General features: G+C 31.3%; 2 protein-coding genes across 4 annotated transcripts in view; both read left to right on the top strand.

Moving 5' to 3' along the window:
- Window positions 1-333: 333 nt before the first annotated feature.
- LOC106127213 (sin3 histone deacetylase corepressor complex component SDS3) lies at window positions 334-3,896 on the top strand. Its single transcript, XM_013325275.1, has 7 exons — window positions 334-838; window positions 1,265-1,328; window positions 1,584-1,721; window positions 2,168-2,345; window positions 2,498-2,717; window positions 2,974-3,152; window positions 3,477-3,896. The coding sequence occupies exons 1-7, from the start codon at window positions 676-678 to the stop codon at window positions 3,567-3,569; spliced, it is 1,035 nt and encodes a 344-aa protein (XP_013180729.1). The 5' UTR covers window positions 334-675; the 3' UTR covers window positions 3,570-3,896.
- A 7,815-nt stretch (window positions 3,897-11,711) lies between these two features.
- The window catches only part of LOC106127195 (uncharacterized), a 36,369-nt gene continuing 22,133 nt past the window's right edge, over window positions 11,712-25,947 (top strand). The window contains exon 1 of one of the 3 annotated variants that reach the window (XM_013325253.1): window positions 11,712-12,038. The gene's annotated coding sequence lies outside the window, so the exon portion shown is untranslated. The remainder of the gene's footprint in view (window positions 12,039-25,947) is intronic. The other 2 variants (XM_013325254.1, XM_013325255.1) reach the window with 2 other exon arrangements.

Below are 25,947 nucleotides of genomic sequence, written 5' to 3'. Positions count from 1 at the left end.
CTCGTAATTTTCGATATCTAAGAGATTTATAGTTTTACCTTTTAAGATATAAATTAGAGTATTTGTGTCTACTAAAATCAGTGGATCTGGAAAGATTTTTAAAGACCATGGTTTGAGACAATTAAATTTTTAGTAACTTGAACAGTTAATGTAATTTCTTCAAATTTAAAGAGCAAAAATTTGTATAGAAATACATCTTCTTTCGAAAAGACACAAGTTTTCTCATTTTAAGTGGTTCACTTTTATTTAGTAAATTCCATTTCATTACAGAAATCGAGTCAAACATCGATTCCATCAAACAATGAGTTCTTAAAATTGTCTATGGATATAATGATAGTTCGTAAAGGTGTTGCTGATTGTGGTGTTTTAAATCGGGTGTCTCTTTCTCACTAGAGCAATTCTTTCGATAACAAGTCAAGTGGGAGGAGAATAATAAAAGTTTTCTTAGTTGATATTTATTTTGGTCGGATAATGATGCTTTTTTATGTGTCGAATTTGACGTAAAACAACTTCAATTTGATCCAGCTTCGTTGTTTCATTACGAAGAGTTTCAGTTTTATTGGAATTTCATTCTATGAGTGACATAAGTAACAGTTGCAATTTTTCACCCAAGCTCTTGATTCAAGTGCGTGTATTCAGAGTTTGTTTCTGAGACGGCGATTTTAGTCAATCTGTATGCAACTGTTACGCGTTACCTCGACTATGTCTTACCAAGGATCACCATATTCGGGCCCGGGTGACGACTATGATTTTGAAGACGATGGATACGACGATTTAGATGAATATAGGGATCAAGAGGACCCGTTGCCACCACCTCCAGTCGACGATAGCGATGAAGGTAAGAATGTTTTGTTTACGTATTCTTTAGCCTATTTTGGCGTCGTATTACTGTCATACGTGCTACAACCTGTTATTCCTGACAAGTGACTTCGTCTATAGCTTGTAAACAGATGTTATATAATATTGATAAGGTTAGAAGATATTTATTCCACACTTTATATACTTCCCGCCTTTTGGTGTCTGGTTAGTTGGTGACGTAATACGCCCGATTATGCTTTGCTTTCACCTTGGAAGGGGATCATTCTTGTTGAAAATTAAACATGTGGCTGTTTTAATTCCAAACTTTAACATTTTCGCAATGTTCACAATTATTTTAGAGGTTAGTTATGTGTTTTATATATTCTACATGTTTAAACATTAATTAACTTAAAAAAAAATTCCCATTGGATTGTAAAATCATATTTTTTTTGTTTTAAAACTTTAGACACAGAAGAAGCTAGTGAGACAGACATACCCCACAATGATGAGCCAGTGGAGATCAAGGAACAGTATGTTGATTATTTTATTATTATAATATTTAAACTGTCTAATTAACATAAACACAAAGTTCAATAATTATCAAGTTTATAAAAAAATCAAAATTATAAGTTTTTTTATATAATGTTTCGTCTGATCATAAAAAGACATAATAAAAGATAAAACTATTGTTTATTTCAATAATTTAGTCTGTAGTTTTTGGCTGATTAATAATATGAATTTATGTATTTAAATATCTATGCATTTATCTTGTAAATTAATTTCAGAATGTATCAAGATAAGTTAGTAAATCTAAAAAAGCAGCTACAGCAGTTAGAAGATGGAGTGCATCCGGAATTCCTGAGGAGGGTGAAAAGGCTGGAGCATCAGTTACATGAGAGATTAAGGCTCAACAAGATATACAAGTTAGTTTATTAAATTAAGATTAAATATATGTTATGAGTTCTTTATCTATACAAGCTTGTGAATCAAACTCTAATCTTTATATATAAAACAAAACAACACAATTTAGTAACTACAGTAAACTGTTTTTTTTTTAAATTATGTTCTTTTAAACTAAATGTGCATAGATAACAATGGTTCATACTTTTGTTAATTATGATATAATTAAAAAAAAAAACTTAATAAGTAGCTTTTCTGGACATACTATCAAAGAAACATCCATCCATCCATCCATCCATCCAAATATTCACATTCGTAATATTAGTAAGATTTTACACAAAAAAATGATTTTATCCCGTTCAAAATGCAAATTTTTATATGTATGGACCTAATATTATATTTAAACAACTTAAAATCTTATTTATCAACATTATTTGAATTTATTATAAATTTCCGTATATTATTACAGAGATCACATGCATGATGTGGTAGAAAGAGAATATATATCAGAGAAGAAGGCAGCGGCAAAGGAGTTTGAAGAGAAGAAAGTAGAGTTAAGAGAGAATTTACTCAATGATTTTGAAGACAAGAGAAAAATGATTGAAAATGAGAGGCACAGTATGGAGCTAAATGGTGATTCTATGGAGGTAAGATTATTTTACCAAAACTCGGCCTCTTTCTAATAAAGTCCTAACAAAATATTCTGTCTTTGGATATAGTGACTTACAAAAAGTTGTTTTTATCGATATATTTGTCTAAAAGGTCGTAGAGAATGCAATAATTGGTTAATACTTTTCAGGTGAAGCCAGTAATGAAGCGGATACTGCGGCGGCGCGCCAACGAGCCTGCGCCGGCGCCGGAGAAACGTCGCAAGCCGCTGGCCACCACGCTCACCTATCAACTGGACGAGCGCGACGTGGAGGCCGACCTGCGAGCCATCGCACGCCACGCCCCCTCGCCGCCCAGGCACGCCCCCGCTCACAACAACCAGCCCAGGAAACACCACAACTCAACCAGTTGTAAGAAACATATTTATTTAAGTCATTATGTACACTTTTGCATACGACCTAATCGGGTAACAAATGAGGTAGGTATGCATAGATACGGCAAGTTAAGGCCACACGAAATGAATACCCATAATTTTTGAATTATTGCATAAGTGACAAAACATTTGAAAGGCTCTTTTACTTGGAATCAGATCACTAAGATACTAATTAAAATCATTAAATAGCTTTTAGCGTAACAGTTGAACATTTAACATGAATTTGTGTGTAGCGACGTGCGCGGGCGAGTCACCGGTGCGCGAGGGCGAGGCGACGGAAGCGAGGGTGGAGGATGGCAAGCTGTGGTACGAGCGGCGCTGGTTCCACCGCGGACAGAGCGTCTACGTTGAAGCTAGAGGTCGCGAGATCGGTCGCTTCGCCGGACACATACATGCAATCACCGATGAAGCGGTCAGTTTCACACTATAACACTAAATATAGTAGTACACCTGGTATTATGGTTTTCAAACATTAAAGCTTAATTAATAAAAAAATTCAAAACTAAAACTGCCACAAAGATTGGCATGGACAGTCACAATTGTTACAAGTGTGATAGACCCTTTATTATTCTTGCCATGTACTATTATTTAGCTGACTTTAATTGCATGTTTTGTACTACTTTTATTTATTTAAGAAACTAGCAGACACTGAATGTGATGTTGAAGCAAAATATATTAAAGAATCTGTCAATTACCATAACTTAATATTTAAAATGTAATATCAACTTTGTTACAGATATGGGTGAAGAAAACGAATTTGGAACGCGTGAGGATATACGTGTCTCAGTTAGCGCGGGGTAAAGTGACGTTAAAGAGACGGGCATCGTAACTAAGTGATAATCCGTGCAAGACTGTTCTGTACATAGTTTATATGTTATTTGTGTATCTGTGAAATGGGATATAACTGAAGATTGGATGTGCCAAGGATACATTGAAGTGTCGGGGATGTTCAACGTATACGGTACTGTACAATATCAGATATAAATATTATCATCAGCTCATTATAAGTCTCCAAAAAGGGGCTCGAAGCCTACCAAGTTAGGAGTGACTAGGCCAAAGTCAACCACGTTAGCCCAGAGCGGGTTGACTTCACACTTATTGTAAAATTTCTTAATAGATATGTGCAAGTTGCATCAATATGTCTTCCGTCACCGTAAGAACATTGGTACATGGCGGCATTCGAACCCAATACCTGCAGATTACAAGTGCTTTAACCCCTGAGTCACCGATATTCCGTATAAATATGCCACCTATTAAATGTGAATGCTGTCTATTTGATATTTACATAGGCTGATTGTAAGCAAATTGCATATAAACAAATTTATTTACAAAAATGAGGCTATATTACTTTGTAAAGGTTGTTATTTCTGTGGTGCTATTAAAATATTATTAACTATCAATGCAACTACTAATTAAGTTTTACAAAGTGACGAATTAAATCGTCGTTTTTTGAATGAATTTGTCTAATATGCATTTTTTTGACTCGGCAATTTGCTTTATATTTCAAATGGACAGTAAACATGATTGGTGAATGATGTAGCACAAAATTAATTGCTATTTTCATATACAAGAAAGTTCTTTGTACAATGTAGTATATGAAAAATGAATTGCTTAATTTATAGTATACATATTTATTACGCAATGGATTCTATCTTTATCTATATATAACATTTTTTCGAAGGAAAATTATATTTATATCGTCAAATGGAAATGAGGAATGATATCAAACCTATCCAAACTATTTAACCTTCAATCTGTAATCACAAACTTATTAAAATCAGACATGTTTTTATTATTGAAACAAACCCATAGATGACAAATGATATTGTCAACCAGTGAAATGTGAACTTATATAAAAATGGCTAAAACACCCCTGTATATTCATCCGGTGGCGGCACCGACTAGTTTCGAGCCCATGGAGGGCCCTTCATCAGGGTGAGTGGGACTGGTATTATATCTCGGACGCGGCCCCCACCTCACTGAATATACGTGAGTGTTTTAGCCGTTTTTATATAAGTTTATTATAATGTCTCACAAAAGTTTGAATAATTTAACAGTAAAAATTGAATTTTATATCTCTTTTTCATTGAATTCTGTACATTTTTGTGTTAATTGTGGCCTTATGGCCACATTTACCATATATTTGCCACATTCAGTTTTACACTAAATATCTTAACAATTATTTCATAAAATCTCATCCAACAATATGACATGAGAAGTGACTAAGTGTTGGAATCCATTGCCTTGACACTTGTTATATAGCATGTTGTCTGTTTCAAATGAATATAAGAAATGACAGTTTTTGTCAATAAACATGTTTAAAAATCAAAGTACAGTATGAATAGGTTGTTTTTCTTGTGTTTTTTGAGTCAATACATAAATTTCCTGGTATTTTTTATACAAAAGTGTAGCTTTTCAATTGATTAAATAGTATTGACTTTATTGTAAATACCTTATTATGTCTTTGGACTTAATTTTTGGCATAAATGTGGCTTTTTTTCAATATAACTCAATACATAGTTATGGGCCTCTTTCTGTGATAAAATGTTTGTAAATATTTATTATCTGTAAACATAATTTCACTGAGCAAGTTCCTGTAGTGAGGTTTACACATCTTGATACTTGCATTAATTTTTATAAGCTGATGAGATTTTATAATACATATATTTGACACATGTATTATTTATTTATAATTATATATTTAATCGCAAGTAGCCAGTGTTGACAAAATTATTTATATCTGTCATAATGTAACAGGCCTATTTTGATAGCTAAGAAATAAAAGTAGAAGAATTTAAAATATGTTCACATTAATTCATTGACTGTAATAAATATCAAAGCGTCAATAGCCCAATGGTTTAGGATATCGATTTCCGATTTTGAGGTCGTGGGTTCAAATCCCGACATTCGACTATAGTAAACCGTGTCCTAGCATAAGACTAAAGCTTAATTTAAATGGTCAAGAAATATTAGTAAATTTAACAATAATTTGCTAATATTTTTATAAAAAAAAATTCCATGGCAAAGTAAAAGCACAAAACAGTATACAAAATGGGTCTATTAAATTGTGATGTAAAATATCTATTGATTTTACTTTGTTTAGTTATTTTCATGATATATTTCTGTTCAAATTGTAATCTTATATATATTACATATAAATCTTATTATACCATATATCAGTGCAATGTTATATTGACGATGTATTAAAAATATTTAGGCCACAAAAGGTGTCTAGGAAAATTTATAGATTACAATAAGATAAAAATTCTAAGATTGTTGAGCTAAAATTACTAAGAAATTAGAAACTAAAATATCCTACCTCTTTTAGGTAATTATTGTCACATGAGTTCTAATTGTTTATTAAATGTCCTGGATTTTGTTAATTTATTCGCCAAATAATAAATAAAGTTTAGGACAATTTGTACATTGTAAATAATCTGGATTGTAATATATTTATCAAATGTACAGGCACCGGTTTTTGGACTGAATTCTTTTATTTCTTATTTTTTTTATTACATTTTGTGATCTAATTATTATATGTGTAAATGTGTTGTGAAATGTAAATATGTGCATAAAGTTTACATGAATGTAGATGATATTTGACGAACAAGATCTTGAATTATATGTACTATAAGATTATTTTCTTTTATTTATAATCTACAAGCTGTCGCCCGCATCTCCGGAATTAAAAACAAACATAAGTGGACTTGGTGTTCTTCCGGACTATGTTTTACATCTTTGCCAAATTTCAACGAGATCCATGAAGCCGTTCCGGAGATACCTTCAAACAAACATACATCCATCCATCCTTTTATCTAAATATTTGCATTTATAATATTATTAAGATAATGACTGAATATTTCAAATGACATCCCATTCCAAGAATGTTGAATAAATTGTGGTCAAATGCTAGTTTATTCTAATGCTATGTACTAGTCGGCCGAACTCCGTTCCGCGGTATTAAAAAAAACATATTTAGTAGCCTATGTGTTCTTCCAGACTATGTTCTATATCTATGCCAAATTTCATCAAGATCCATTCAGCCGTTCCGGAGATACCTTCAAACAAACATTGATCCATCTAAACATTCACATTTATAATATTAGTAAGATATAATAATTTATATTATTGAGTAATTTCAATGAGACTATTATTGTTTTAAAAATTTATTCATCAAAATTACCAGAATTAAGCCAAAAACATAAGTTTTTTATCCTTTTGTTACTATCAATATAATATTTTAGAACCCATAACTTACATTCATTAGGAGGTCAATCTTTGGTTAAGTTAGTAGTTATAACTCTTGATACTAGAAAATATATTTTTTAACATCTTTTTTTATTTCAATGTATATCAAGAAACTAGATCAACGAGATAAAGACCTTGAAAGTCGCTTGTTTTTCGTACAATAATGCGGAACATAAAGAAGTAATTAAATTTATAATAAAAAAAACCAATACACTTGTTTACTGACGCACAATTATGTTATTTTATAATATTTTTTTTTTGAAGATGTACATTTTTTAATACGAAAGGCAAAACGGTTTTCAATTTTAAGCCCAGAGCTTTGTAGATCCAAAAGTTAACGAACTGTCATATTCAATCCTGTTTGAGTGAGATATATTGATTGTTTTGAATAAACTTATATCTGAGTAAATTCGAGGTATTTAATAGAAAAAAAATTGTCTCGACAATGTATAAACAAGCTCCTGTTGTTTTTAAATAGCATTTTTTATTGAAACAACTCGCAGGCGCTTCCTGCTTCTAAAAATAATTAGTAATGGGCGGGTGGGTTACTTATCAATTGATAAATGTCTATAAAAAATAGTCACGTTTTTTGTTCTAAATTGAGGTGAAACCAATATTTGTTGCTACAGCAAACGAGTTTAATAAAGTTTAATGTCAAAGGCAATTAAAACAATTAAATTCAAATAAAGTTACTCAAGAATTAAGATAATTTGCTCATGTTAAAAATAATGAAAAGGCAAATTACACGAGAAATCTTTTAAGAAGAATATTATGTGGTATTTTACTAAGGTTTCATAGGTTAAGTGTGCTAATATTTTAAGACTTAAGAAGTCATAAATCTAATATATTAAATGATAAGATAGATGAAATTTTATATCTGAAATTTTAGAAATCCAAAATAGCCGATAAAGAGTTTTTTGTTATTTTTTAACAAAACAAATTACACATTTAATTAAATGGATTTCTGATATTTTATACATATTACTTAACAAATCTTAATAAGTTCCATTATCAAATAAAATCAAGTAAAAGTATCAACGTAATTTTCTCTTTCCAGCACCCGTAAAGCTTCAATACCCTTATGGTTAAGGGTACAGAATACAGAACATATCGTGTGATCCAATCCGCCATTCCTCTTTTGTTTTTCATTATTATTTTTTTATTATATAATTTTAACCATTGCATAGCGTCTTATCAGTTTATCTGCATGTAGCTTTGAATGATGCATTTTATATGCAAATCGAAGGTTTTTTTCCGGCACGTCGGAGTTAGTACGTTGAAGGTAGACCACTTATTATTGGAGACTGGTATCTAAATTACGACTACATTTTTTTGTTCGACGCCCACGTACGAGTGTCACCTTTTGTCAGACCCGATCTCAAATCATTCCTAACATACGAACATAAAGATTATCAAATTATCTTTTATATTTATCTTAAAGAATCTTAAGATCTAGGTGCATAGGTCATGAAAAGGTCAGATATTAATTGATTTTGACCATATATAACAACTTTTTTCTATTGATTTGTGAGCACAGATAACGTAACACCCCATTGTAACCAGCAGGGCAGTAGGTTGAGAGAATTTTAGACACTCTTCTCTTTCTCTCTTTCCTACAAATAGATAAAATATGTAAGCAATTTAATCTTACTATCTTACTAATATTATAAATGCAAATGTCTGGATGGATGTTTGTTTGAAGATATCTCCAGAACCAGGCTGCATGGATCTCGCTGAAATTTGGCATAGATGTGGAATATAGTCTGGAAGAACACATATACTACTAATTATTATTTTTTTCATTCCACGCGGACGGAGACGCGGGCGAAAGCTTGTATATAATAATACTCTATTGGTGACGAATTTATAAAAAAACTTAGGAGTGTTTAAAATGTCGCTTATCGCTTTGCAGATATTGAAAGATCAGATCGATAGATTATCAAGGCGTGATCTCAAATTTAGTCCACTCACGATGTTTGTCGTGTTTTTCGAATTTAGCTAAATGGATATTTCAAATCAACACTTAATTAAAGAGAATTAAGAATATATAAAATTATTGTAGATAAAATTAAATTTGAAGTTACAAATGTATATCTTATTTCTTACCCTAATAATGTAATAAATGCCAAAGTTTAGATGGATGGATGGATGTTTGTTAGAAGGTATCTCGTGAACTGCTCAATAAATCTCGCTGAAATTTTACATTAATGTAGAACATAGTCTGGTAGAACACATAGTCTATTATTTTTTTTTAATTCCACGAGAAGAGTCGCGTTTGACAGCTATTTATTTCTATAAAATAGGACTAGAATATTTTTGTCATTGATTTAAAATTTCAAATAACTATTTCACCGTTGTCTGATCTGTCGGTCCTCTTTTATGCCATGTCATAAGTTTGTAAGGACATTAAAAAGTCTGACAGCAGTCATGATTTTGTTGATAATGTATCATTTCATAAAATAATGTAATTAAACAATATTTATATTAATCTTAATGTCATGGACGTTCAAACGTTTGGTGAGCGGCGCTGCGGCACCGAGGCGACGGCCCTTCCTTTTTTAATAAACAGTAAATGAAATTATCGATATATTTTGATCGCTTTGAGTTTTATGAATGAGCGGGATAGTATGACTTGCGATTTAATCAACCAATATATTCAGTTTACTTCAACAGATGTTCGTTAGCGGTATGCAGTTAAAGCTCGCTACACATTTTCAGTTTAACTTAATCGGCTGAAAACTTACATTACAACGTGTAGGTGTTTCAATCTTAATTTTATGTAATACTGAAATACATAAAGCATCAGAAGTAAGGTTACTTAAAGCTATATCAAGTTAACACTTAATAAGACTTTTTTAACGTATTTCTTACTAATATTATATGTAAATGGGAATGTTTGGATGGATGTTTGTTAGAACGTCACGATTACGTTGAAATATGGCATAGAAATAAAGCATATTCTAGAAGAACATACAAAGTTTTTTTTAACTCCGCACGGATGGAGTCGCGGGCGACTACTAGTATTTCATAATTGCCTTGTACCGTAATAAAAATATTGCTTTTAATCTAATCGTACATTTACAATCGTGTGTCAACGTTTATTTAAATATAGACGAAAAAGGTATTATTCGATTACCAGAATCCTTTTATTAGTTTTTAATGTGATATTTGATTTAAAACCATTTAAACCTTTTTAGGTTATACCGCTTCTGTTAAGAGCTTAAAAATGCATCTACTTTTATTTTTGTTTGATCCTTAAATAAACTTATTAGAATTGTTTTTTCTTTTACTGGATTAGGAGGATAGCGTGATTTTTTTCTTGTTAGCTGCTATTTGGCTCCTGAGTCATTTTATGGTTTTGTAGTTTGATAATTATTTTTTACTTAACCAAGTTGCCTTTTAATATTACGTTGACGACCACGTAGTATGAGGAAAAGTCCAGGTAGGTTGCCCTTTCATATTGTGTTATTCGACCACGTAGTATAAGGAAAAGAGATTTTAGTGAAATATATTTGACTAGGTCGCCTATTGGTTGCAATATGACTACAGTTCGTAAACAATTTTATTTTTTATTAAAATACCAGTTCATATAATTTTCTTGAAATGCCATCCAAAGTTTTTGTTTTACGTGTCAACACAATGTTTACTTTAGGTCTATACAGCCATGAGTTTTCACTACCAATTAAAGTAGAAACACATATTATTATCTCCGTTTTCTCAAGACGAAAGAAAGGGATGTCTATATGTTTTGTACGAGTATTTCCTCTGTAGAAAATTACGATAATTGTCACTTACAATATTGTCTTAGAAGAGAGTTAGTTAGTCTTTTTTCGCGCCAATTATGCCACGAATCTAACATTTTTGATGTAAAAAAATAAATCTATTCAACTTAATGTGTTTACACGGTCTAAACCTTTTAGCAAATTATCTCTCGGGGATTAGATATTTGGTCATAAATATTTTATGGACATATTGATTAATAGGAGTCTTCGATTTATATTTTTATCTTTCTGATAGTTTACGATCTAACGGTCACGCAATCGACAGATATTTCTATGCAATAAATGAGCATAAGCATTTTTTAATCAGGCAATTTAAGTTTCTAGTTAAAACTGTAGTCTTTCTTCCTAAGAAATAACAACGAAATCAGCTCTAGCACATTTTACTCATTGTTTGTTGATAATTTTTTATGTATTGTTAAAAAAATTGTTTTTAATAAACATATTTATATAATTCAAGCATAGATAAGATAATTAAAAACATAAACGATGAGCATTATGATGATTGTTATGACAAAACATGCATTATTACTAGCATCTTGAAGGACTTCCTTGTTATGAAGAAATGGATTCCTTGCTTGGAAATTCTGTTCAGATGACTTGTTGAAAAAGGCTCGTGAAAGTAATAAACACAATTTACATCGTACATTTTGATGCGTGCGTTTGTTTGGGCACTTATCTTGCTAGTAATACATATTTTATTGTTAAATAAATTTCGTAATTGTGAATTTTGAAGATGAATTTAAATTGTGGGTTCATATTTGTTGTGAAAGATTGTTTTCATATCACCTGGTAGTCTTGTATCGTGACGTCATATCCAATTAGTTATTAGCGACCGAGGCATTTGAATCGGTACATCACAGCCGAAACTCTTAGCCAGAAGTGTACAGTTACTTGGTGTCGTGATGGACAAAGTCAATTTATGTATAAAGTCGATGTCCTGCGAGTTTGTTAGCCAGTCTCGGATGTACCGCGCGACGAGCCATTCAAAAGCCCGCAATCCAAGCGACGCTACCGCTCCCAAAATATTTTTGAAAAACACAATATCGGTTTTGGAATCGACCGCCGATTGTCATTCGGCGCACGCATAGCGTCCTAGGCCGTCCGCCGCGACACGCCACTGACACATTTCTACGGTTTCGCGCGCTTTTAGAATTTAGAACAGTTTTGTTTTTTTTTCTTTCGGTTCGGTGCTACCAATACTTGTGCCAGAGACACGTGCAAAGAAAATTGTGAAATTCAACAATAATATTCTATTTGGATTTATTGCGGTAAGTTTTGTTATAAATAATTTTAAATAATATATATGTATTTAATTTAAGCTTGAAAGAAGTTTATATCAAAAATAAAATCCGAGATTTTTTTAAATTCGAAGGAAGAAGAGCATTTTTATCAAGCTAAATACTACTACTTTTTGGTATTTAGGATATTTGAGGATAAATAATTTATTAACATTTAATAAAGCAGAGGAAGAAATCTTAAAATTATATCCGGCAATTAACAATTTTTTTTACTCGTTTGATGTGTTTACAAAATATTTCTTTAAGACGATTTTTTTTTAATTTACAACATGTCATAAAAAGTTATTCTTTTCTTTAATCGTGACAACTTAATTAAGTAACAAATGAGAAAACAATAATAAATACGAAACCAATAAATCCCGAATGTCGTAAAAAAGGTTATTAGATTTTATGTTCATTATTATAACAAATAAAAATGACACTTTTGTAGAACGAAAAGACAATGCGTGGCAACACAAATATGATCTAATAATTAAAATTTTTGCTCACAAAAAAAGTTAATTATTTTTAACTCAATTTGTATACTACTAAAGTTCTAATTTCAACAAATACAAAAATGTTTTCGCTTAATATTTACACAGATTACAAAAAGAGGCAATAAAAAAAACTCTATTTAAGCTGTGTTAAAGCTAATGAACCAAACAAAAACATGGCGATGTATTAACAAACTCGAACTGGTAATATTAAAGCGACTGACATTTTCAATTAAAAAAAAAAAGATGTTCATCTACATGATCTTTTATTTTCTGTGATACGAAGTAATAGGCCGCTGATGTAAATGAGATTTTTAATCGTTATTATTTGAAAATATTCTATACCACAGATAACCTTAAAGGGTATAAAAACGGGGAAAGTAACCTAAAAATATATACTCGTTAACACTTCTAATGCCACCGACTCTCTAGTTCCCTTTAGTATGTAAATATAGCATTCATTGAACGTGTTAATTCTATTTAAAACTAGTCTCCTGTAAAAATCTGACCTGTCGCCCTCTCAGGTCACTTTCCCTCAGCGCAAAACTCAAATGAAACAAATGAAATCGATTAAAAAGGTTTAACATTATGTAATTATATCAATTTATGAGGATTATGACCTGTAAGCTGTTAAAAACAGTTAAAAGATTACAAAAATGAACAATTTATCATCCGTGTGCAATTAATTAGAAGATCGAAAATGATTACGAAAAATATTGTAAAAATTCGCTATTTGAAAATTATATCCCATACACTTTTTTAATGTTTATAAGTGTAAAAGTATATTGTTTATGTTGTAGCTATAATTTAATGAAACAGAAAGATAATTGGTACGTCTTTAATGTAATTTGTTCTTTTTATGTCTGGTCCGCATGTCCCGCGGTGCCGTGTGTCATTCGAATGTTCCTGGTTCGAATACCGGTCCAAATATACAACAAAGTAGACTACAGAGTTAAATTATCAACCATGCCAATGTTCTGTTAATATATTTACTTTTTAGATTGGTTATAGTTTCTTTAAATTTAATAAATCATTGAATATTGCATGTAAACAGTTTTGCAATGCAAATAGTTTTCAACGCGTAGCTTTAGGAACTCGCATCTCTATGTGTCGGTGGCCTTGATTTGAGAGCCGTTACATCTTTTGTCCATATGAAGAAACTACATCCTATTGTGTTTTAGGCCTCAACGAGTGTTTCAAAGGCTATATATTATGTGATACACCACTTTCCGTTCTACAAAGATTTTAAATTCGATGTCATTTCTATATACAATTTCCTCGTAAAAACTGTTATTTTCCCCATCATGATTTTTCCCTAAGTCAGTTGCAGCGTTAGGGTAGGGCAAGATGGGCGACCGCCCAGAGCATCGAGTATAAAGGGGTGCAGTGGTCCCCCCTTAGATACCCTATCTTTGGAAGATTTCCCCCGACATAAAACGCAAAAACCTCGCCCAGGGCGTCGGAAACGCTAAAACCGGCCCTGCGAAGTGAGATTTTGTTATTGCATAATTATACGTTATTCGTAACATTTTGTGGCGCGAATTTTGTCTTGAAATTCAATAAGTGTGTTAAATTTTCGTTAAATATCCTTTCATTGAGTGATATCGGATTCGAATTGCATTGAATGTTCGGTGTTGGAATCACAATTGATGCAAGTTGTACAATTTCATGTAATATGGAAACCACGGATGTTACTTTCCCTTTCGATTGTTATAAAATCTTTATCTAGGAATGGATGTGACCCAATTAGATAAATAAGGTCCTTCATAAAACACTAATCATACCTTTGGTTCTTGAGTACAAAATCTATGTCTAAAACATATCGTCATCCTAACATATCATGATCGTTTTAAACGGTGATTTTCGTCTTACTATAGACTTCGTTTGAGAAATTCTACTACAGTGTTTTAGTTAATTAGTTAATATCTCTAGATATGTAGAAATAATTACGAGTTAGTATGAAATGTTTATGTATAAATAAATGCGTGTAAATTTTTGTTTTATGAATTTATCGTCGGCTTATGTTACGTGGCAGTTAAGCCCGGTGGCAATGTTTGCCGTTGTTTTTTTTTTCAAGAATGTTTACGCGAGTTTATTGATTTTTATGGCGGATGATATCTGGTCGCCTACAGGCTTTTACAACAAGCATATTGATTTTTTTTACTTTAAACTACAGTCAAGGATCCGTGAAAATTCATGATATGTCGACTTTTCTAGATTTCTTTTAGTCTTAAATAAAGAAATTTGAATGATGATGCTCTCTGTTATAACCTGTACGTAAGCAAAAGCTAGCTATTAATATAAGCTTAGTCCCGATAAGAAATAAAATTCTCAGGAATTTTAACCGAAAAAGTGCTGAATTCATTAATAATAATAAAACAGTATTATAGAGAGTGAGTCGGTGCCGTAGTTGTAAATCACTTGACTGGACCGAAAGCTATAAGTCCAGGTTTCATTCCCGCTATATACTAATGTGTTTTTCAAATTTCAATATAATCGACGTTCTTACAGTGTAGGAAAACATGCAATCTGTACATATCTGCGAAGAAATTCAAAGATACGTGTGAAGTTACACACTGGGCCTTGGTTGACAATAGTCGACACTGCAATAATAGCAGCGATGTATGTACGTGTAGTAAAAAGTTGTTTTAGTTTTGATGTTTAATCGTTTTATCACTGTTGTTATCCTTGCGAAGGTGATTGCACCTAAATGTGATGAACTTTGTTATCTTTTTTTATATAGTTGTCGCCTTCGGATGTAATATTTATATCTGAGATGAAAGATTCGCGAACATTCCTTCTCTATACACGTCAACATGTTCCTGTTAAATGTCAGCATATTTAATGAAAATCAAGTAAGTGAATGGTTTTTATTCTGATAACATTAAGTAGTTGAAGGCGTGGTTGTTTGATAGTAAAAAGTTTATGACATGATCGGCAGCTGTTACTAAATTTAACCTGGAAATTATTGTGTAATTAAAAAAGAAAAATTTAAGTTTTAAGAAAAAAGTATGGCTTTCCTTCTGCCAGTATTGTCAAATTTTTGTGCCACACGTTTGGGAATTTTTGACAGTAGGGTTTTTCAGTTTTTTTTTTAAATTAATCTTTGATATTTTAAGACAAGTTCTATCAACTATTTTATAAGACAGTTTTGTAATTTTTTTCCGTCGTTACAGGATAATGAATCCAAACGTAAAGTTTAGTTAGATGTTACTAAAACATTAGGTATCATAGACCAACCGATTTTTAGTGATGGCAACTAGCAACGAGGCCGTGACATTGACCTTGACATCAACCTAACTAACTCGAGCGACTCTCAATATCAAAAGCTTTACTAATTAATGCACAGTTCAAGATTCGCTAATAAATATTTATACAATGTTCCAAGCCTCTATTATGTTTCCATTTAGAGGCTGTTGAACTTTTTATATTTCTTGATTATATAAAAAAGCTAGTGTAATCTATGTTGTCTATGTCCGATTTAGAAAATTTATGGTTTTATGACTTGACTAGATTTTATTCGTGATTTGTACTGCCTTAGACTGTATCGTAAACATTTATTTTAGTGTTTTCTAGATCGTTACGGTCACCGAAACCATCTCCGAGTTCAGTTGTGTTGGAATACGCTTTTTTTAGACAAAGAATTTCACTAGTGTTTTTTTTAGTTTTATATTGGGCTGTGATTACTTTTAAATATACAGTTAGATTATAAATAGCATATGTTGAAAGATATTCTGATTTTGTTGCATTTTCTAAGTTTTTTTAAGATGTTGTGTTTCACTATTTTTATACTATGTTTTTGAAGTTTAAATTTGCTATCATCAGCTATCAAAGTGTTAAGTTAGAGTTACACTGATACTGGTAATGAGGGTCAGGTGTATTGTAAGGAGAAAATTATTAAGTAATAGACAATTTCCAGTCTGTACAGGTATAAAGTCGTAATAAAATGACACTATGGTGGGGCCTGCGCGTTGTGCTTTGCAGTGTTTGAAATTCTACGCGCATAGTCGGACAGTCAGACTCAGTGGGTGACTCGAATATTTTGACGTCAACTTTGTATTTTGGATGCACAAAATAATATAAAATATGACGCCATTGTTAAGATAGAAATATAAGTTCATATATTATGTTCTTACAGATTTATTCTTTGAAAAATATATGACTAATTTTAGCAAAAAAAAAACGTTTCTATGTAGTAATTCGATCATTTTGGTCGAACTTCAGATTCGAGTCATAATTTAATCGCCAAATACTTGAGGAAAAATCAAATAATTGATAGTTTAGTATTACGTTTTTGTTCCCAGATCGTTTCTCAAGAAATCGTCAATCAAGTCGTCCGAATTGAAAAGCAACCGCTCAGTAATGACTCCTTTTTCTTTTGATTTACCGAAGTTGTTTTTGTAAAAACGATTTTGCATTTAATTTCCCAGCGCTGTGTACTGTTATTATCAAATTAAGCTGTCGAGACCACACTGTAAGCGGTAAAATTGTAAATTTTTCGATAACGCAATTCATTGCTGCTTTTCTTAAAACGGCTCATAAATTGTTTATTAAAAATTTGCAATGGTAACGTCAAAAACAGCAGTTATATGTCTATTATGTTTCTTTTTAAATAATCTTATGTAATTTTTAATTGTAATACAAGCAAGGAAACTTGTTTTTTTTTACGTTTTTTAATTAGTTCTAGTCACATAGCTTTTCGATAGGAGAGAGAAATGTTTGTAGCTTTGTTACCTTTGGGATTTCATCTGCTACTATTTTTTGCAATTGATTAAAACGAACGTATTTTAATAATTATTTGGACACTGTTGTAACTTAAAAGATCGTATGAAAATTTTAGTCGTGATATTTTTTATAAAAGAGCGTCGGTGGCTCAGGGGTTTTTACACTTTTGTAATCTACAAGTCCTGGGTTCGAATCCCGCCAAGTACCTATGTATTTTTCGATTTATGATTTACATATGTACATTTGTCCGACATTCTTACGGTGAAGGAAAACATCGTGATGCAACCTGCACATATCTGAGAAGAAATTCAAAGATATGTGAAGTCAACCGACCCGCACTGGGCCAGCGTGGTTGACAAAGGCCTAGTCACCCTTAACTTAGGGTAGGCTCAGAGCACCTCGATGTGGACGTATGATGACTGATGATGATTCTTTATAACATAAGATATAACAAAAACTGTACAGTAATTTGAATATAATAAGATTATTGTAGTTATTGCTGATGATGTGTTATAAATATAAAAGTCAGTGTTACGATTACGGACGCAGTAATTCCAATTCCATCTGATACAAAAAATTTACAATTTACAGCATCGCAATAAAAGGTTGACGTTTTTCCTACAACTGCCTTATACAGGACTATGCAAGGTTATCAAAATCTTATTAAAATATCGTAGAGAAGTTTAATAATAAAAATATAATAGTTTGCTTTAATACCTAATTATTACCAAAATAAATAGTTCATTAGAAAAAATGCTTAACATATTATATTTTATCGGTGTTCGTGAGAGTCAACTGTAGACTGCGAAATACTTAATCTTACTAATATAAATGCGAATGTTCAGATGGATGGATGGATGTTTGAAGTTATCTCCAGAATGGCTGCATGGATTTCGATGAAATTTGGCACAAATGTAGAACATAGTGTGGAAGAACACATACGCTAATATTTTTTTTTGATCCACGGGTAGACGGAGTCGTGGACGAAAGCTAGTTAACTATTAAGTAACGTGGTAAAAAATTCATTATAATTAAACATTTCTAAGGTATGATCATTTGCTTAGAGCGTCAAATGTTTTATGTCTAGAGAGATATTGAAACAAAAATTAAGTTCAATCCTTTTTTGTACTAAAACGTTATAACGTCGTATATTAAGAGATATTGGATGCTTACATCGAACCTTTTTACACTTTACCCTCTCAATTACGTATTGTAAAATTATGAATATTGTACTTAAGTGCCGGGTTATTTTCCCAACCTTTCTTAACGTAATTGTATCATGAATTGATGGTCTTGATTCCGTCAGTCCTGTTAAATATCGTCTACAAGACAAGCTTTAATGTCGCCATCTTGGAAACAACTTGTTGGAAGTTTATGATCGTAAAATATTCAACGGAAAACAATAAGATTTTTTTTTTAATTATTTTTTCTTTGTCTACATCCCGAAAACTTTATGGCCAGTTACAAAATCACTTCATTTTAAAATTATATCTGTTCTTTTAATTTTATTATACACAAATTAAAAAGTAAAAACTTCGAATTCCGATTTTAAAATCGTACTTTAAAATTTTTCTACCATCTTTATTGGAATAAATTTACAATAAATTTCTTTTATGAGCCTTTAAACTTAACTGGAATTCCGTCTGATTACAGATGTAGGCTTTTTATAGGTTTATATAATTTCGTTAAAACAATGGTATATATATGATTTGCAATATAAAAGAAAACCGAAAGGTAACTTTGTAGTGAGGTATTTTGAGGTACGCTATAAATACATTTTGAGTACTGTCTGATTTTTAACCGACTTCAAAAAGGAGGTTCATTATATTTTTCGTCTGTAAGTTTTGACATTTTGTGTGTATTGTGAATAATTTATAAATGGCAACTTAAATGGATAAATATCAGATATATTTTTAATTATTTTATTTACATAAACATATATTTATGTAATTCCGATATGAAGCAACATTAATTTAAAATGTATTTTAATTAAAAGTAAATAATTTCCTGTGTTTATAATTGCATGTTTTTATAATCTGTCGATCGTAGTGTACCATATTCGCTAGTTCAAGTACATGATAAAATGTTATTCGTCCACAATAAGATTTACAAGGAATTAACTGTGTAATTTAATGTTGTAAAATATTCAGAAGTGCGACAAAAACACTTTCTTGTTGCATCGAAATCATTCATATGGATGCCATAAATAATTTATAGTCGTATTATACGTGACAGAAATTTAAACACATGAACGAAATTTAAAAAATGTATACAGAGTTTTTTTAAAAGGTTTTGTTTTTAAACTTATAAAGCCAAGGGAAATTCTTATAATTGTTATTAAAGCCTGCTACACACTTACAGTTTTAACTGCATAAGTCGGACTGTTCAGTAAATCTTACGTACGTAGGCATAATTTGAACTGTAATGTGTGTAGCTGGCTTAATATAAGATTACAAAGAAAAAATAGCGATGAAACGATCATCTTTATGACCAAGTTGAATGTTTTAATCAGTACACCCTTTAATAATGTTACAATAAAGCCTTTTACGTAGCTGATGAAACACGTAGTTACATGAAATTTGTCCATTCATTTGTTTATACGAAAATCTGTTAAACATTTAATAAAGATATATTTTACAGTAGTATTTATGTATTCCACTGCAGAATTAATGTCATAAGATTGGGTGAAAGAATGGAGTAGACACAAAATTAGAATTATTTTTTACACCATGTTTTAAAAACTATTGTCTTCCTTTTTATTCCGTTAAACAAAACAGAGACAACAACATGTATTAATAATATACAAGTGATATGGCAGGGGAGTATTACGTTTAAGTAACAGAAATCAGGATAAAAATAGAGTCATTTTCGTACTCTTTCGATGGATTCTTTATTCCTCACTTACTGCGCTGTCAACCCAAGGTTGTATTGGCCTCCTGATACGAGAGTTAGCCAACTCGGCTTGTCCTGCGTTGTGTCCGGTTAGTAATTTTTAGTGCAGGTCTCTACGGCGTCTCGCCAGCAATATCTGGGCCTGATTAATATAATTATGACAATTATAATTACAAAGGTATAAAAATTAATTCCTAGAAATTAGTTAAGTCTTAAAATTTGCCTTCATTTAGATCATAATGTTACGAGAAACATAATAATGCACCGCCAATACATAAGGTCAAGGTAGAAGGTTGAACAGACACTGATTTACACTGTCTCCTTGTTTGTATATCTTACTTCTTATTAATATTATAAATGCGAATGTTTAGATGGATGGATGGATGTTTGTTTGTAGGTATCTATAGAACAGCCGAAAGGATCTCGCTGAAATTTGCATAGATGTAGAACATAGTCTGGAAGAACACATGGGCTAAACAATAAGTTTTTTTAATTCCGCGCGGACGGAGTCGCGGGCATTAGCTAGTTTTATATTAATCGATACTTTTAAGTGCATTTGAAAAGTAAATCGTTTTTCAATATATATTTTTTATATTCGATTTGTTTTAATTTTTGCCTCGAGTCTATAAGTTTTGTTTTTTTGTTTCTCTCAATAAGTTCTTGGAAGTTTTGAGGCAACGATATTTGTTATACATTTTAGGTTTTTTTCTAAGACCTTAATTTTGTTTTTATCTTAATGTTACAGTTTGAAAGGTGTCGGGTTTTTTAGATGGAACTATTGCTTATAATATTGTCGATATATATTTTTTAATTATGAACAAACTAATGAGGGAACTGAATTCTATTTGTGTTTCCTAAATATAACATAATAAGAACATTCATGTTGTTGAACTAGAATTGATATAGGAAATTACAACACGTTTTCCACACATTTATTTTAGGAATTTAAAATGTAGTAATTCGTTACAAGATCTGATCGGGTTTATTTATTTTTCCTTTTGTAATCATAGACGGCGTAAATAAAGACGCAAAAAAAGTGGGCATAGCAAATTGGAAGTCCGTGGCCAGAGATAGACCGAGGTGGAAAAAATTGCTGGACCAAGCCAAGGCCCACAAAGGGCTGTAGAGCTAGAAGAAGAATTCGTTAAAAATATATAATGCATATGCATACAAACGTATTAAACAAAATTACTGTATTTTTGACTAACTACCGAATGCCGTATGTAGCGAAAAACCAATTTATAAAACAGTTTTGTTATTTTTGTAAATAAATAACAGCACAGGTCAATAAGTTACAATAAAATATATACAAATATGTCTAATGAATTTGAATTCTCTCTTATGTATAGCTTCTTTAAATTTTTTCATTATTTATCGCCTAATTTTTATATGATTTACGTTGATTCTCGGACGTAGGTCACAATAAATATATAATTAATTTGTGTTTCAACGTATTTTACTCAATATGAATCGGTTAGGAATGATATCTGCTTCATAATTCAGTTGCAAGATTTCTCCTGAACTGAACATTGGAAGTGAAGAGAAGTTATTTGCTAGAAATTAAAAAAAAATTGAAAGTATACCATTAAGTATGGTTCGTTATTTAAATATGTTCTTAACAATTGATGATTATATTCTGTTCATCAATCACATAAGTTTTCCTTTTTTTATTCCTACACTAAAAGTCGTTAAGCCAATAAGGACGACCCTTAGTGCAGTAGTGTTGTTTACTCTAAGAACCTCCTTACCATTTCTATATTGACTACCAGGATATGATAACTTCTTATTACTTAAACACCTGATAAAGTATATCAGTGGGCCTAGCACGAACATTTGTGACAATCCCTGTCGTATCATCGACCAAATTTTGTGCGTTTCACCAAAAATATCATAATACTGTTGATCTAATTGACAAAAACGATACGAAGGCGATTGTCGCAAATATTCGTGATAAGCCCTCTGTACCTCTGTCCTCTAATTTATTCACATTCCTGCATGATTTGCTTGTGTTGTTTTTTGAGTGACAGTCACAGCGGTATGTAGAAATGTCAAGCAAGACCAGTTAGAACTGGCTTCGCGACCCTGACATTAGCTTTCGGCATCCGATATATCGGTTCCGCGAGCTAATACCAGAGAACAGATCCCTAGACCACGCGTAAGTTCACGTTAGGACTTGTTGACAATTACGTGGCCTGTAGCTTTAGCAATTGCATGGGTTTGAAATTTAATTCTCAGTTTATTTGTGCATTTTTACTTACCGTTGCTTGTTCACGAGATGCCGATGGCAGGACAATGATCACGACAATTTTCTACACCGACCATTGCCGTACAGTCAGCTACATATATACATATACACTTACAAAACCATAGAAACTTGTGTAAGTCTTCGGTTTAAAAATATGCAAGCATTCCGTCGGCATATAGCCGGAAGCATATGGACGAATGCGTGTATACATTATTAAAACCGTATACTAGTTTTTTAAGCTTTTAAAATGTATATGCAGCTGACTGTACATCATATTCCTTACAGCTATAGTCTTTAACATAATAAAAGTCGTTATTAAGAAGACGGTCGTCTAAAAAAGTTTCTATGACTTTCTTTATTGACACTAAATAAACTATTGAAAAATATCTAAACGCAGACAAATACAAATTGTGCATCAAAATTAAGATCTCAGGTAAATTTGGTTTGTGGAATGGTTACATTTTGCATTTATCTAAAGTGAAACCGAATATTTCAATTTTAGTATTTACACACTTCTTATATGATTAAAAATATATTGTATTAGTTCCAATATATTAAGAAGCCCTTATTATTAATTCCGTCATAACTTTATTCCATTTATTATTTTAGTTGCAAATAACTATTACGTCATTTGCGGTATTTACAATATTTACCTGTTTTCTTTAAATAATATATGAAGCCTTCTAAAGTGTCGCTATACTAAGAGCTTTCTGTTTTAATAATAAATCTCTGATACTTGTCTCATTTTATCTTTTTCTTTTTTCTTAACTTATGATTTTTTCAAAAAATATGTTCAATTTTTAAATTTTATTGAAAAAAAAAATCATCATTATTGTGCCGTGCCGTGCCGTGAATGCCTCGCTTTTGTTACCAAGTGAAGTAATAGATTGATTAGTGAGGGGACATAAACGTTGACATTTTAATAAGGCTAGTGTTGCGGCGATACACCGGCATAGTGTCGGATTTTCTTTCTTACTTGCTCCGCTGGCGCATCGTTTCAAAGTGGGTCTTGGTCTCCAACATAAGAGATCGCCAAAGTAGCCTGTCTTGAGCCTTCTCCTGCCAGTCCATCGCTTGTAGCTCCCGCAGATCCAGGTCTACGGCGTCTCGCCAGCGGTACCTGGGCCGACCGATGGGTCGGCGGTCAGTCGAGTCCCGAGATACGCTGCTTTGCCTTTCGATCTTCTTCTTTGGATGTTCTTCTAATACTAAATTAAAAAAAACTATAAAATCGCATACGATCAGACACTTTAATTTCGCTAAAACAACGATGTCTGTCTCAAATATTAGCCTCAAATTGACATTTTAAAAACAATTAAAACAATCCGAATGTCTATAAAACGTTTTCCAGCAAAGTGTTTGTTTAGTTGCTGCAGCAGTATAACATAAATTAAAGTGTAGTCAATTAATTTACTAAAACGTTTTATTACTGTATATAAATTTTAATACCTTAAACATCTAATAGATGGCACCACAACCTGAAATATAATTTAGAATACTTAACACGTCTCTTACAAAGAGGACAATAGACAAATTCGTTGTTAATTAAAGTATTTTATTGCATATTATTGACGTGAAATAATTAATGAATGTATTAACATATAGAGCAAAATTAAACTCTATTAATGTGAAGATAGAATTGAAATTTGAACGTTGTCGATGAATGCAATAAAATGCAGTATATTATTGGCCACAAATCAATTTGTATGTGGTAAATTGATTGATACGGACGTCTAAAATGTTACTAATATGTCGAAATGTTAAGCGTAGGTCAAATATATTAAATACATAAATAAATTATATATTTCTTAATAAAATTCATAACAAATGAAATGAGTAAAAATAATTAATAAACGTAATAAAATTTAAATGAATTTATGCGAATATGAAGCCACGGATGTCATCTTAAAAAGTAAAAGATTGAACGCAATTTGCAACAGTACAGTTCCTTGTTGTCTTAAAATTGAGTTTTTTTCTTCTCGAAAACTATCTTGTTATATAATAAATCCAATAAGAAACAGATTCAGAGTCTTTGATACAAACATCTTCAAGTACGTAATCGAAAGGAGACAAACAAAAAATAACAAAATATCAAATGCGTGCATCTAATCATAAATTTTTTTATTTTATCCTAATTGTTTTTATTATGCCATAAATCGATAACATAACATATAAATCATCACGACTAAATAATAGCATAGTTTTAAAAATATCTAGCTTTAGACTATATGCCTAATTCAGGATAAAAATTCTTGTCAAGTCTACGATCTTGTTATGCCTATATCTATATAAAAGAAAGTCGTGTTAGTTACACTATTTATAACTCAAGAACGGCTTTACCAATATACCTGATAATTGATGAGGAGATAGCTTAGATCCAGGAGACGGACATAGGATACTATTTATTCTTTTTTTTCCAATTTATGCTTTGAAGAGCTGCTTTTTATTTAACTTATCTATGTATTAAGATTTTTTATATATCCACGCGGACGGAGTCGCGGGCGACTGTTAGTTTATCATAAAAAATGAAACACGTCCTTATAGTTTCTTCACAGCAGACCTTTTAAATTTTATTACTAACTTGGAATATAAATTAATAAGATTTATAACATTAAAATGAAATTTTATACAAGTGAACAAATTTAAATTGGCTTTGAAGATAACTGATGGCTGATCTTTTTGAACACATGTGTGTAGTTAATATATTAGGGCGCGTATGTGTTTAAATTTATATTCCTTTTAATTTTATCTGTGGATAATTATCTCTGTGTAGTCATGTGTTGAAAGCTCGCTCTTTAAGAACGAATTACACTGTAAGCTATGTTATAATAATAATAATAATGATTTATTTAAGCCAAAGTACACATAAAAATATACATAAATTGTTGGAGCATCCTTTTAAGTATATAATACCTGTGACAGAATGCTCCGTTCTTCCGTACCATACATTTTTTATTTTTACAACATGATATACCTTATGAATACAATGAAATTTATATAAACTAAATATAATTTGAACAGAACTTGCTGTAATCTTTGAGTGTCGAAACATCTGCACAAAAACGTATGGTCGTGTACACAGTATTCTTTTTTTTTACAATAACATAATAGTCCTACTTATATTACAATCGATTGTCACCCATCAGCTCCACACTTCAAACCGTTTAGGATTTACATCTCATTGAAACAGAAATAATGGTGCATACATAAAAATCTATATAAATACAAGGGTTTTTTAGAATATTTGCTACACTCTAAATCTTAAATTGGCCATGAAAAGTGTTGTAACGTGTCTATACTTTGATTAGAAAGATTAGACTCTGTCTTTGAGTACGGCAATAAATTGCACTTAAATGTAAAATATCTTTAAGTGTACAATGTCTTAAGGTAGGATTAAAAAAGATAAAAGGATGTAAAATTATTGCCTCCGCGTCAACTGCCTTTAACAAATTGTTTTGAAGTGTCAGATAGTGTTTGTAAAGTTCAAAACGTCAAAATAAACAAAATATTTATAGAAGTGCTAAATCATAAAGTTGTTGCAGAA

The sequence above is a fragment of the Papilio xuthus genome, unplaced genomic scaffold, assembly GCF_000836235.2.
Source record: "Papilio xuthus unplaced genomic scaffold, Pxut_1.1 DF824888.1, whole genome shotgun sequence".
Classification (NCBI taxonomy): domain Eukaryota; kingdom Metazoa; phylum Arthropoda; class Insecta; order Lepidoptera; family Papilionidae; genus Papilio; species Papilio xuthus.
The sequence above is the reverse complement of the archived record's forward strand: the minus strand, read 5'-3'. Positions and strand labels throughout refer to the sequence as shown.

What these genes read in the sequence shown, in the direction of transcription:
- LOC106127213 (XM_013325275.1), top strand. Translation starts at nt 676, where the DNA reads ATGCAACTGTTACGCGTTACCTCGACTATGTCTTACCAAGGATCACCA. An exon ending in TAAATGGTGATTCTATGGAG is followed by an intron (nt 2,346 to 2,497) that starts GTAAGATTATTT and finishes AATACTTTTCAG; the next exon opens with GTGAAGCCAGTAATGAAGCG. An exon ending in ATGCAATCACCGATGAAGCG is followed by an intron (nt 3,153 to 3,476) that starts GTCAGTTTCACA and finishes ACTTTGTTACAG; the next exon opens with ATATGGGTGAAGAAAACGAA.